The sequence below is a fragment of the Borostomias antarcticus genome (assembly GCF_949987555.1).
Source record: "Borostomias antarcticus genome assembly, chromosome: 17".
NCBI lineage: Eukaryota > Metazoa > Chordata > Actinopteri > Stomiiformes > Stomiidae > Borostomias > Borostomias antarcticus.
The window spans coordinates 16,391,864-16,406,647 of record NC_140250.1 but is presented as its reverse complement, the minus strand read 5'-3'; the positions used below and the strand labels follow the sequence as shown (position 1 = coordinate 16,406,647).

General features: G+C 47.0%; 1 protein-coding gene across 1 annotated transcript in view; it reads right to left on the bottom strand.

Annotated features, from left to right (window-relative positions):
* dnah7 (dynein, axonemal, heavy chain 7) overlaps nt 1-14,784 on the bottom strand; it is a gene marked incomplete at both ends in the record, with an annotated part of 109,454 nt that overhangs the window by 68,662 nt on the left and 26,008 nt on the right. Inside the window, 11 exons of the mRNA XM_084452028.1 lie at nt 895-1,044; nt 3,148-3,396; nt 3,682-3,780; nt 5,560-5,772; nt 7,640-7,767; nt 8,512-8,614; nt 9,443-9,611; nt 9,959-10,068; nt 10,315-10,527; nt 13,699-13,839; nt 14,286-14,484. Coding sequence (XP_084308154.1) covers nt 895-1,044; nt 3,148-3,396; nt 3,682-3,780; nt 5,560-5,772; nt 7,640-7,767; nt 8,512-8,614; nt 9,443-9,611; nt 9,959-10,068; nt 10,315-10,527; nt 13,699-13,839; nt 14,286-14,484 — 1,774 coding nt within the window. The remainder of the gene's footprint in view (nt 1-894; nt 1,045-3,147; nt 3,397-3,681; nt 3,781-5,559; nt 5,773-7,639; nt 7,768-8,511; nt 8,615-9,442; nt 9,612-9,958; nt 10,069-10,314; nt 10,528-13,698; nt 13,840-14,285; nt 14,485-14,784) is intronic.

The window sequence follows — 14,784 nt, the reverse complement described above, 5'->3', positions numbered from 1 at the left end:
TTCTGTCACTTTGAATGGACTCTCACACATCAAAACAACCAGGTGCTCTCACAGCCCAGCATGTCACCTCCTGCAGAACTTATTCATTTGGGGATCATTGATATGTGAATAACAACAGCTCAATCTCATCCACTGACTCTGGCATCAGTTAGCTGTCTCTGAAAACTGTTTCCATAGATGAATATGAGCTGCTGCTATAAATATATGCCTCTTTAGATATCATTATTTTAGAGAGTTAGCCACATGAATTGCTCATTATTGCTTATTCTGCGGTACAGTAGCTCATTTATAAGAGAGAAAGAAGATTAGCATTAATAATCCTTTCTGGAAAAGAGAGTAGCTATCTGCAAAGGGTGATGTGTTTAGGGTGATGGGAAAGATGAAGATGGGGAATAGAGACAGGCTCACTACTTCTCTTTACCCTTTGCAGATAGCTACTCTCTTTTCCAGAAAGGATTATTAATGCTAATCTTCTTTCTCTCTTATAAATGAGCTACTGTACCACAGAATAAGCAATAATGAGCAATTCATGTGGCTAACTCTCTTAAATAATGATATCTAAAGAGGCATATATTTGAAAGAGTGACAGGCTCACTACTTCACTAATACACTCACTTCTGCACTGGTGAGCGTATTAGTGCAGGCAAAGGCTCACTACTGCACTGGTGAGCGTATTAGTGCAGACAAAGGCTAAATACTGTACTGGTGAGTGTATTAGTGCAGGCAAAAGCTCACTACTGCACTGTATGCATGAGGTCTTGTCTTTACTTACTGAAATTGGATCAAACGTCCCCATAAAACCAGAACAGATTGTCGGTGCATGTGAATGTACGAGCCTGGGTATGTTGTTTTGACTATTTTCAAGATACTATACTGTGAATGGAAATAGCGTACCTGTGAGGTGGCGAAGGCTCTGTAGCTGACAGCCAGGATACCGTCGGACCACTCGTGGGAGACGGGGTCAAACTGACCGTAGAGCTGACCCATAGTGATGGACTTGGGGTTTATGACTGTGATCTGGACCCGGTTCTCCTCCATCAGACCCTGTTATGGACCACATGCACACACACACGTATGCGTTCACACTAGGGCAGGGCAATATATCCATATACAGATCCATACCGCAATGAGACAAGATATCCTCTTAGATTTTAGATATCGTGGATATCGTAATATGGCATAAGTGTTGTCTTTTCCTGGCTTTAAAGGCTGCATTACAGTAAAGTGTTGTCATTTTACATTTATTTTAATGTTACTATTAATTCAAGAATCAAGATCATTTGATTTGTAGCTCAAATAAACAATATTTGCGCTCAAATTAGTGCAAAAATGTTTTGTTTTGTGTTAGCGTGCACTGTCATAATCAGGGCTCCCAGGGTCCGTGGTGGTGTAGCGGTCTAAGCAGCGGGTACCAGTGTCGCCAATACCACTGCACACCAGCAGAGGGCAGTAGAGATTGCTCATAAACCTGCACCATTACTTCACCACCTGGGTGTGAGTTTTTTCCCCTCATATATTGCAATATCATATCGATATCGTCTGGAGAGTGGAAAATATTGTGAGATGAATTTGAGCTTATATCACGCACCCCTAGTTCACGCATGCCTCCTCCCCCACAACCACATAAACACACTGGGATGCCTAAAAAAAACACATTTACTTTAAGCAATGGAGAACCTGCTGCTACTGTAGATAACAGACCCGGGCCCATCTGAACCTGGAAGGCAGTGGAAACCAATCGAGAGAGGAAGCTTGAAGCGATGTAGATCAGCCCAGCACCTCATTTGACTACATTCCCTGCGTCGAGGCTCATCAAATGCCTGGCGTCAGTGTCTGGATGATGAAGAGCCCTTCAGTGTCTGCACGCCGCGGCGAGCAGCGTTTCAGAGACAGGCTGTCAGACGCCGTTAAAAGGGATGCGGGGAAGGTTGCCGAAAACAAGAAGCGGGAATGACGTGACGGGGGCTGACATGACGGGGGCCGACGACGTGCATGGAGGGAGGAATGTGGCATCGTCGGGGCGGTCCCTCACGGGGATGAATGTGGCATCGTCGGGGCGGTTCCTCACGGGGAGGAATGTGGCATCGTCGGGGCGGTCCCTCACGGGGAGGAATGTGGCATCGTCGGGGCGGTCCCTCACGGGGAGGAATGTGGCATCGTCGGGGCGGTCCCTCACGGGGAGGAATGTGGCATCGTCGGGGCGGTCTCTCACGGGGAGGAATGTGGCATCGTCGGGGCGGTCCCTCACGGGGAGGAATGTGGCATCGTCGGGGCGGTCCCTCATACAGTACTGCTGTCTCCTTGGTGGGAAACCTAGGAGCTTTTCCAGGCATGTGAACAGCCGGCTGTGTGGTTGCACTTGGTTTTCTGTGGATTAGTATTGTTGTAGACAACAACAATAACAACAACAAAAACACTAACTCTAACGACGGGAAAAGGGCCCAACTGGATAAGAGTGTTCTTCTCTACTTCCTGGGTTTCCCTGCACCCTCTTAAGAGACAATTAAAGGTGCACTATGTCTCGGAAGGTGCTGTTTGTCTCAGATGCACTTTTTGTTATATTTTATGCAATTCTCATCACATTCCAACAGCAATCAATAAATAAAGTGCTCTGACACTGAAAAATCTGTAATCTATGAAGCTCACAGGACTGTAATATGTGCGTCCAATCATTTTGCATTGCCAACTTGAAATGATTGGATGGTTTACCTGCCTGTCAAGCAACCCACCTGCCGAGGGAGTGTTATTTGTTTTTCCCCGGTTTGGAGGCAGGCCTGAAGGGAGGGGTGGGGATTTTGTCTGTTGCATTTTTCAAAATCTTTCAAAATCTAACAGGAAATCACAAACCGCATACTGCATCTTTAATGGGAATTGAATTGACGTGTTGAGTTAAGTGATATAGGCATGGAATCCTAACCTGAAATATGTACAGTACCGTTAACTTGCCCAACAACTAGTCACACAGGACTCTCAAGTTACACTTGCCCCTTAACAGACAACATTCAACATGACTCAGCCAAAACCTCAATTGGCCAGTCGCCAAGTAACCACACAATCCCAAGTGCCACCTCAAATCCGCTATTCTATCTCAAGAGGAACTGACACCGAGGACATCGGGTTAGTAGGGAAAGAGGAAAGGAAGGTTACGTTTTCACAGATGTCGTGCAGGGCCGCTGCTAGCACGCGGTAGGCGCAGGTTTTCCCTCCGAAGGGCTCCCCCACCAGCATGAAGCCGTGCCTGACGATCATCATCTCAAAGATCTGCAGGATCTTCTCGGCGAAGAAATCGGTCACTTGCAGGTTCATCTTGCCACTGTTCTCCTTGATAGCGTCCAGCAGGAGGCGGTAGTCCGGTTTGGGGAGCTTGACCCCAGGGAAGAGGTCAGAGGTGATGCCCTGCGGGGATCAGATAAGAGGAAGAAGGTGTGAGAGGAATATAACATCTGCACACCTAAACACACGTAAAATATTCACGCACCAACATGCGCTAACACGTGTTCAGTTCACACACATACCGTAAACCTAGCATGGTGCAATTTTAATTTAAATGGCTCCAATTGACTGGCATTGCCCTCATAAGGAGTGAAGTAATTGGGAATTTACATGTGCACGTGCTGACAGGAATCACATTGAGCTGTATACTTCATCATAAGGTGGAAGTAACTTCATCTAAACTCTCACCTCAAAGAGCGGCAGATCGTGTGCCAAGAACTTGGGCAGATTGACATCAATGATTGATCTCAGCAACAGGATGTCTTCATTCTCCTCAGGATACTTCAGCTGCAGGCAAGGAAAAGAGGAGGAAAGAGAGAGAGAAAGACCGGAAAAAGATAGTGAGAGAAAAGCGAAAGGCGGAGAGAGGAAGGAAGAGAAAGAGGTCTGATGTGAAGACAGATAATGAAAGGTTTGCCTGACGTGCGTTTGGGCCTTGCGGGGAAAGGCATCATTCAGGAGCCTTTCTTGTGTCTACAACTGACACTAGCTCCCTTTCAGGAATGTTGACACCGTCAGCGGTATTCACCGGTTTTAGCTCAGGGGCTAAATGCACCCCCCTGTTTTCTAAAAGTCATTTTGAGCGAGGTGACAGGCTAGGGTCCCCGAGGAGCCAGCACAGAAACTGGTGTAGAAGTGACATGAATGCATCGCCAGCGCCCCCGGATAAAGAGAGGGACACCGGGGGAGAGAGAGAGAGAAAAAGCACATGTGCTATTTATATGGCGCAGACGGAGTTCAGGGATGAGGTCTTTATCTCTGAAAGTCCCTCTTCACGTTGTCTTTCTCCCTCTCTCTCTCTTTGTTGCGCCGTTTTTGTCCCCCTCTGCATTTGGGAAATAAGGCATTTTGGAACGAACCTACGTTTCTCACATAAATTCCCCTTTTGACATTGTGACGGCAATGTTATTGTCCCTCGCCAAGAGCAAGATTTGGCTTTATGTTCGTTTAAGCAGCGTTGGAAGACGTGCCAGTACCTGGTTTGGGAGACAAATTGGGGTAAACTGCACCAGCTGTCTCTATAATAGTTAGCCATAACATCTTGCTCAAATCAGGACGGAGGAATAGAGGAAGCATCATGATGATGTAAAGAGGAAAGGGGCATTGGAATCAAAATGGGAAATCAAAAGAGGTTTGGCCCTCCCTCTCCTCTCCTTAATGTCAGGCAGAGGTGAAAATTAACTTTTTGGCCCATGGTGAGTCACCTGCCAAGGGGACTGTAGATGAAAAAATCTACCGGCCAAGTATATATTTTTTTCAGATAGCCTTCCCAAATCTAGTCGCCAGTTGGACATTTTACCTGCATTTGGCCGGTGGCAGGTGTTAATGTTCAGCCCTGTTGTCAGGGATGTGAAAGTGAGAGCAGGTCACCTATAGAGCAGAGCAGTGCACCCCTGTTATCTCATTACCCACGGTGGTTCCAGAGGAAACACGGAGAGCCGCGCCAGTCTAACAATGGGGACGCATCCATGTCCTAACTGCTTGCGACGCGAGCCATAGAACGCGACATCGCACGCTTCCTGTCCTAACTGAAAACCGTTAAATTTCCTGTTCTGTTAGGTCATTTGTCTATATTCCGAACTGACTAGTGTCTAGCTACTCTACTTTCGAACGCCTGTCAACGCGAGCGACAGGAGGAAAATAGGAACAGGGCGAGGGTCAAAAGGGCAGTTAAAACATCGTGCTGCGTCGCTCGCGTCCAGTTAGGACATAACAATAGAAAACAAAGCAATGGAACACATTTTGTCGCTGACGCTCACTCGCGTCGCGTGTAGTTAGGACACGGTGTGTGGCACGGCTGTGGGGGTTGAGAGAGGTGGTGGTAAATCAGAGACAACTGCCTCACAGCGTAGTTTCACAGGCCATTCTCACCTAGTGACTGCCTTTGCACCAGACCTGGGTGAAATACATACAGTAGATGAAAGATGCTACGTTACATTTACATTACAATTGCAGTCAATTAGCAGACGCTCATCCAAAGTGACTTACAAGCATCTAACGAGCGCTTGGCCCGCGTCTGCTCTGTGACAAGGAGAAGCGCGTTTGAGGCGTCGCGGGTTATCCTACCTTGAGGTTTCCGGCGGCGGTCAGCACGGACTTGACGGCCCGCATGCCGTAGTCGTAGTGGTGCTGGGAGGACAGCTGCTCCGAGCACAGCCGGTAGGTGGCTACGATCTTCACCGACAGCGGCCGCGCCGTGACGAAGCCGCAGGAGTAGAGCACGATCTCGGCGATCATGGCGTAGTCAGGCACCATCATGGCTACCGTCCTGAACAGAGCCTGGGAGGATGAAACGTAGAATTGAAGGCAATGTGCTGTTCAGCAGCCTTACATTGTATACCCGATGTATGAGGATGAAACGAAAACACAGAAAAATAAAACAACCTCCATGTTACCGGAAATTGAATAAAATACAATAGAAAAGGAAAAAAAATAATGATAAACTGCATGATCTTAGTGGGCGTTACTTGTTCTGGTGGCAGGTTAAGCTAGGACACACTGTCCAAATCAGATGTGTCAAAAAAGTCTTTGAAATCGTTTCAATTACTTAATTAAAATTGAAAGCCTTTATTTGTTCCCGTAAGGAAAGTCAGAACCGCAACATAAAAGCAATAGGATGGACAATGGTTAAGAATAATTAAGAACAAAAAAACAGGAATACATAATTCAATGAGTGCAAAGAGTCCATGTGCAAAGCACAAATGTGCAAAATCCGTAGAAAGCTTAGCCAATCAGCTCCAGCTCTCCAGATCTGCCACGGTCCACCCGATTGGAGAGCCTGGCGGCTACTGCCCCCCCCCCCCCCCCCCCCCAAACATTCCACGACGAAGAAAAGGACGCAGGCAACGACAGCCCGGTAAAGCATCTATAGCAGCTTGTAATAAACATAAAAGGCCCTCAGCCTCCTCTGCTCTGCCCCTTCTTGGAGAGAGCCTCGGTGTTGTCGGTCCAGTCCAGCTTGTTGTTCATTTGGACTCCCATGTACTCGTACCTCCACCCCCCCGGATGATGATGGGGGTTGGGGTCCTCTTGTTCCGCCTGTACTCCACCACCATCTCCTTTGTTTTGATGTTGATCTGGAGATGGTTGGTGTCACACCATCCCACCAAGCCCTCCACCAGGGAGACATAACCACATGTTGTCGATGACAGCCAACATTGGAGGAGTCGTCTGAGAACTTCTGCGGGAGGCACTTGTCGGAGTTGACTTGAAAGTCAGAGGTGTTTTTGTTCAACGGTGACAAAACGGTTCCCTGAGGGGCGCCGGTGTTGCACACCCCCAGCATCCCCGCAGTCTGACACGTTGTCCGTCAGGGGGGTAGTTGTGGGTCCAGGGCACTAGGGAGTCCTCCACACACGCTGCATACAAATAACAGCATCCTCCACAGCAATGCCCTCCTGGTATGCAAACAGCCAGGTGTGTAGGAAGCCTCTCACCCAGGGCCTGACGTGTTGCACAACCAGCCTCTCCAGGAACCTCACAACCTGAGATGTCAGGGTGACTGGCCTGTAGTCGTTGATAGGGCTGGGTATCGATTCGAATTTCAAGAATCGATTCGATTCTGATTCACAAGGTTTAGAATCGATTATCAAGATTCGATTCGATTCAATATCGATTCGGTTAGTGTTACTAAAACCTGTTTTTTTTTTTTACCTGTAACCTTACATGACTGCTCAGTTATGCAACACATCAACAGGCCTACTACGGCTGGGTATTGATACTGATTTCCAAAAATGAATGAATGAATGAATCATTGAATGAATTAATTAACTATTCATCTCTTCATTTATTCATTCATCATTAAATAAAATATCGATTTTGGGATTCATGAATCATGAAAATTATTCAGAATCAATTAATAGATTTTTTAAACCCAGCCCTAGTGGTTGAGGGTGCTGGGACGTCCTTTCTTGGGCGCCGGGACGTTGCGTGAGCTCTTCTACAGCTGCAGCGCCCCCTCCTCAGTTTCAACACACGTGCTTGACTGTCCTTGTCTCGTACAAGGGAACCGATGGGGTGTTGCCGAAAGCGCCAAACCCCGCCCACCCGACACACCGGGCCGACTCAAACGATACAGTAATTGAAGGATTTGAAACAGTACTTGGCCCCAGAGCTGATCTGAGTACGGTCTCTAGAGCCGGGTCACCTTGAGGTTGTCGGGCAGCTCGGAGCGACCTGCGTAGCCGGGGTTCATGGTGATGAAGACGGCGCAGGAAGGGTCGAGCTTCAGCTCCGTCCCCTCAAACAGCAGCATCTCTGCCCCGGACGTGATACCTGAGGCGCGCGCACACACATACACACACACACGCACGCACGCACGCACACACACACGTACATACGCACACACAAACACACACACACACGCACGCACGCACCCGCGCACACACACGTTACATACGCACACACAAACACACATGCACGCGCGCACACGCACACACATGCACACACACGTACATATGCACACACAAACACACACATACACACACACACACGCGCACAACACATGCACACACACACACGCGCACACACAGACACACACACACACAAGAAATGCTAATTTGGAGTGATATTCCCAAAGATAGTCTGACTAGATGCTCAATTAACTATCAACAAACATTCAACTAACCACAAACTAATCTGTGACCTAAACATCAACAAGATTATTGATAGATTGATCATATGCAGACCATTAACAGGAGCCCTTAAAGTTGCAAATAATCTGCTATAAATTCTGTAATTAAAAAAAATATTTGAATCTATTCTAGTCCATTATTACAGAATGTAATGTGTGAATGTAATTAATTTATTCAGAAAGGATTGTTTCTTTTCCGTAAATCATTGTATGAGGAGCCATAGTACAGGTACGTATATGAAATAGTAGTACTACTGACCTTTCCGGGACAGACATGCATGCAAATGAGCAGACACACACACACACACACACACGCACACACGCACGCACGCACGCACACACGCGCACACACACACACCCACAAACTCGCACGCACACACACACACCTCTCTGGATGGTGAGGATCTGCTGGGCCACCACGGAGAGCACCTCCAGGTCGATGCGGTTGAACTCATCGAAGCAGGCCCAGGCTCCACAGGACAGCAGCCCCTGACAGGGCACAGGGCACAGGGGCGGAGCACAGTCAGCTCACAGGAAGAGAGATCAACTATTCTGAGACCTGGACCAGAGAACTGTCATCTGGACGGCTCGGCTTGAGAGAGAGCTAAATCTCACGCTGGTGAACCTATTAGACAAATCTATTACAAACAAATCTATTAGGCCTGTGTGTGACAAATGTTGATCAGAACTACTTTAGTATGCTCTTTATTTCATACACACACGACAGACCTCAACAGACGCGTTTTGCAGTGACAAAGCTAGCAAAGTGAAACCACTAAAATGGAGGGTTATGAACACTAACCTGCCGGTTCCTAAAAAATCAAAAAGAGCATTAAGCTATGTCCTAGACACACGATACACACACACACACACACACACACTCTGCTCACTGTTGCCAAGGCAACCACATCTTTCTGTTCTAAAAAAAAAAAAGAAGAAAAAAAGTACAATACAGAGTACTGGTGCATCTCACTACCGATCCTGTCCGACATGCGCTTACTCAAGCTTGGCAGTGATAACTTTAACCTCAATTTTCCCTGAATGTGATGTCTAGCAGAATTACCACTGAGATCTCAAAGACTGGAAACTCAAGAAGTTATTTAACATCTGAGCCTCAAACCACAATAGCCAGAGCACACACATACAGTGTTGTACTTGACTATACTATGACACTGGCTGTTAATAAGTGAGCTTGATGGATATTGAGCTTTTTTCAGACAAAATGTAAATGCATGAAATAGATGAATGAACCGACTGAAAGTGCCTTCACATCCAAACCAAACTGTCGTCCTCGAGTGTGGGTGTGTATATGTTCACCTTGAAGAACTTCCCTAGCGCTATGTAGTCGAGGCCGTCGGAGCAGTTGAAGACCACACACTGCTTGGCCACGGCCTTCGCCAGGTCCTTGGTGGTCTCTGTCTTCCCGGTACCAGCAGGGCCCTCAGGGGCCCCTCCCAGGTAGAGGTGGAGGGCCCCAAACAGAGTTCTGTTGGTCAGACCCGTAAAGGAGTATTACATTCACTCTTTTTGAAGGTGGAATCAATAGTGTTATACTGTACTTTCGTCCATCTGTTCCTCAAGTATAACTAACACACATTTCACTTTAGCATGTGAAATACAAACATGCAAGGGAACGTTTTAAAAAGAATGTGTAGCATACCACACTGTAGCCAAAGTCAAAACTTCCAACAGTGGCAGTTAGAAACTGTAATAATCATTTGAGCCTCACAGGGAAGAGTCATTTCTTGATGAACCTTGAATGGTGAATTTGTCCGCCATTTTGTGGGCTAGTTTGGCTAGTGGTGACAAATGTAATGGTGGTGCGTACTGCACCTGTAGCAGCGGTCAGTGAGGGGAGTGATGACCAGACGTGGCGTGTTCCCCAGGTACTCGTAGCCGTACGCCAGGCCAGCATTGATCATCTTGGTCTGGAGGCGGTCCTCCTGAAAACAAATCGGTTAGAACGTCATGGATTCAAAACACTGTACTGACATGAAACAGTTTAGATGAGGAAATTGGTTGAGATGCTTTAGGAAAAACGGTTCAAGGGCCGTTTCCATTGAAGCTGCAATTCAGTCCAAGGTGCAGGACAAGATGAACACAAACATATATAGTACTAACCATACTAACCCTCGCTCATTCAAGTACACACTGTTGGTAAACCCAAATATACACACACACACGCATACCATCCAGTAGTAACGTAGCTGACTGAGCCAATCGAAGTCGTTCTCGTCGTTGATGCCCTTCTGAACCAGTGTGGCCAGCACATCTCTGGCGTGGACATCCAGTACCACCAGAGCCCCGAGAGTGACCCGGTTCTGTTGGGTCAGCTTGCCGCGGACCAGTGTCACTATGTCATCTATCTGAGTGTTGTTCTTCTGGAGATACGCTTCCAGGGCCTAAGAAAGAGAACATTTGGTTAGTGGCACGCCCTGATACTGTATTGTAAAAGGTTGTAGTTTTTCTGCTATTGGTTCACACATATACCAGCGTTTCCGCTGGTAAGGTTTTGCCGTGGTGCATCGCCACGGCAAGATCCTTGCCGCCACACCAAACATTTGATACAAAAAACAATAACACAAATTAGGCTATGTATATAAAAGTCTTAAATTAAAAATCGTAAACTTTTTAAATATTTCTGCCTAAATGCGCTTTCAAAACCACTGTCGCGCCCACATTAGGACTATATATTTTCAATAAGACTAAGAGCCTATAGGCCGCGCGCTCTGTGCTGCTCCATGCTGCTCCTTTCTGAGGTGATCGGAAGACTCGGCGAGTGAAGGGATATTTTCTTCAGTGAGCGGCATGAGGTTACAACGAAAGATAGGTAGGCTATTGACGCTCAAATATTACCATAGTGTTAACCAGTGTTTGAATTGGGCCAAACACTGATGCTGGCACCTAGGCCTACTCCTCAAAATGCCTAGCCTACTGTCTAAAATACATTTATGTTAGTAATCTAAGTGCCGTTATAGCTACAGTTAGACGTGCCGACAGCTCCTGCCTATCTCAAGCACGTTGGTAAAGCCTTTGGTTTTATAATTCCCTGATGACAACTAGCGGATCCTATAACCTGATACAATTTTCCAGATGGACATACAACGATTTTTGAAGAGGAAGAGAGAGGAGAATGATGAGACCAGTCAGGTAGGCTAGGTTATTGAAGAGGAAGAGAGAGGAGAATGATGAGACCAGTCAGATAGGCTAGGTTATTGAAGAGGAAGAGAGAGGAGAATGATGAGACCAGTCAGGTAGGCTAGGTTATTGAAGAGGAAGAGAGAGGAGAATGATGAGACCAGTCAGGTAGGCTAGGTTATTGAAGAGGAAGAGAGAGGAGAATGATGAGACCAGTCAGGTAGGCTAGGTTATTGAAGAGGAAGAGAGAGGAGAATGATGAGACCAGTCAGGTAGGCTAGGTTATTGAAGAGGAAGAGAGAGGAGAATGATGAGACCAGTCAGGTAGGCTAGGTTATTGCCGGCTAGCCATGATTCACATCAGGGGGATTCAGCAACAAGGCAAGCTACCTGTAGGCTAACAGTTTTGCCCGCTTCCCAGGGACCAGTAAACTCTGTTCGGGCAAGAGGAATGCCTCATGCAGGTGTCTGATTGGACAAGTAAAAAAATGAATATGATAAATTGGCCTTGTGTTGCTAACGTTACGTAACGCTATCTGAAAATACAGTTTGAGCCGAAGCGGAGCCTGCTCCATTTGAGTTACGCGCTGCTGTCTGTCAGTCAGCCCTCCAAGCGAGCGTTGTCAAGGAGACATACACCACAAGCGCGAGTAGGTTCTGCAACTTTCGTGCGAGTCAGGCGCAGCGCTGCCTGATGGATTGTGCGACCGTCTTTTTGGCTGGCTGAACTTACACTAGCTTGCGTTAATGTTCCTCCAGCCACCTAAAATGTGCCAATCAAAATAACAGAAAAAGCAACAAATTATTTAGGCATGTTTAAAGACTATCTTACCTTTTTATTTATTTATCTACAGCTGCTGTTTTAATGGTAACCTACAATACATCTGATTAAAATATGTCTATAAACCATATGATTTATTAAGTGCTTGTGTGGGTTTACTGTTTTATCCCGTCCAGTTACATGTAATTAATTACATTTTCAGCTCTAGGACTTTACCAGCCTTACGAGATAAGTTAGGCCATCTTTATAGACCTACTCTTCAGTTAATTGTTTTTTTTAGGCAGAGGCAGGGATTGTGGTAGGAGAGGACAGGACTGTGGCACAGGCACAGAGTGGAGGCACTGGTGAGAGAGAAGAGGAGAGAGAGGTTGTTGAGAGGAGCGCAAGAGAGGAGAGAGGAGAAGGAAGGGGACAGGAGAGAGGAACAAGGGAGGAAGAAGGGTGGTCTCCGATCCCCCGCTTTTTCCGTTTCGAAATCGGAAAGAGTCTTTTTTTCACACACCACCACACCAAGAGATCAGTTCCACAGGAAACACTGCACATACACAAATATATGTACTTTCAAACACACAAGCATGGATACATGTACACATGCACCTACAGTACTCGCACACACACACACACACACACACACACACACACACACACACACAGCCCAACACCTCTCAGTAGATTGTGTGGTTGGGATTAAGAGTGATATAGTAAAACAATCGCTACTGTACGCTCTGCTACATCGGGGCAACTGGCTGCCCTGTCACTCCGAGGCCCTTGCGGTCAATCTACACGGTCGCGGCTCTTCTCTGTCCTGGCCCCGCAGTGGTGGAACGAACTGATGTCCGGACAATGAGTCGCTGCCCATCTTTCACCGCAGTCTCAAAACTAATCTCTTCAAGAAGTACTACAACAATCCATCCTCTTAAGCCCCTATTGTATTTTAGATTGATATTCTTGCACTTTGCCTTCAGCACTAGATTATGCTCTTAGTCACTTGTTTTAGAAAGAAGATGCACTTGTGAGTTCTGGCAAGTAGTAGTACATTGGCTTTTCCTACGTTAAATGCAATTATTGTTAGTCGCTTTGGATAAAGCGTCTGCTAAATGAGTGTAATGTAAATGTAATGTAAAGTAACTCAACCTCATTTGGTCTGACAGAAGTTAAGCTAATAGGTGCTATAATAAAAACTAAGGAAATTTTGGGAAATTCGACTTAAGCTAAAAGTGGCTTTAGACACTTGAAGGCCCCGAATATGGTAGCGCAAACTCACTGGCACTGTCATAAGACGCTAAAGCAATAGGCGTTTGCCAGGAACGTGCAAAGTTTGCGTCAAAGTAGGCGGAGCTGTTCACAGGAGTGTCGGTGAGGCAAAGCTCATAGGTTCTTGCCATCACAGAGGAGGAGCAGGGACTCAGGAAGTATTTTCGCATAGCCCAACCTCTCACATCGCAAGCCACCTGAATATTATGGGGTGGCGATTCACATATACAGTATGTCACCATTATGCATGGAAGCAAGGACAGGCCATTCACCGCGTGCCAGGCCAGTTGGCGTGCCAGGCCACCGGGAAAACTCCCGGTGCTCCCGATGGCCAGTCCGCCCCTGCACATGACTGGAAGACAGCGTAGCCGGCTAAGCCTGGCTCTGCGGCCCTGGTTACCTTCTGTCCTGAGATGATGGCCTGGTGGATGTCCTTGGTCCAGTAGACCTGAGAGACACACAGCACAGTCTGGCCAGGCCACGCTCGCACCCAGTTGATCCTCAGATCTTTGGGGTACGCCTCGATGGCCTCCCCTATCACCTGACGGGCAGCAGGGATGGACAACCAGAATCAACAATATCAGAAATCAGTTACACTTTTATCTTCTGCCAGTTTAATCCTTAGGAATCATACCGTCCACATGAATCTGATTTGATGTTCCTAGTAATCACTATACCTAATAACATATAGCTAATCATTATTTTATTATATAGGATTCAGTCAATGATGATGGGATTATGATCTGTACATAGAAACAGATTTGCCCGTCAAAATAATTCTACCTCAGAAGAGGGGTCAAGGGTCAGGTCAGACTGGTCTGAGAGGATGAAGAGGAGTCACGTCAGACTGGCTGAGAGGATGAAAAGGGTTCAAGGGTCAAGTCAGCCTGGTCTGAGAGGATGAAGAGGGGTCAAGGGTCAGGTCAGCCTGTTTTGAGAGGATGAAGAGGGGTCAAGGGTCAGCCTGGTCTGAGAGGGTTGCGATACCTTATGTAGGGAACTTCTCATGCCCGTCTCCAGCTCCAGCAGCCATTTCTCCACGCGCCCCCGGGCCTTGGAGGTGGAGATGGTGTCCAGCAGCCGGACCACCTCGTCCTCGCTGCTCTTCATGTGGGTGATGTCCAGCACGTCCGTGAACACCACTCTGGCGATGCCCTCGAAGCACTTCTTCAGGTGTGGCTGTACCCTAGGGTCCAGGGTGGGCGGAGGGGGGGGCATCGTTATATTGCTGCTGCTTTTCTTTTTGCTTGTCTTTATTTATTACTGACTGTCTAGGTGAAAAGAAGCTCTCAGGTACGCAATTCATATCTCCTGAACCCCGAGCACATGACAAATAAACCACTTGAACTTGAACAGACAGGCCCTAGAACCGCGTGGGTTGTAAATCCAGGGATTGGGATGGAAACGTGTTTTGTTTAACGCTGGAAAACGTCTAGATAACCCCTATAAATCTGAGTGGCAGCTGATAGTAAAGATATTACTATAA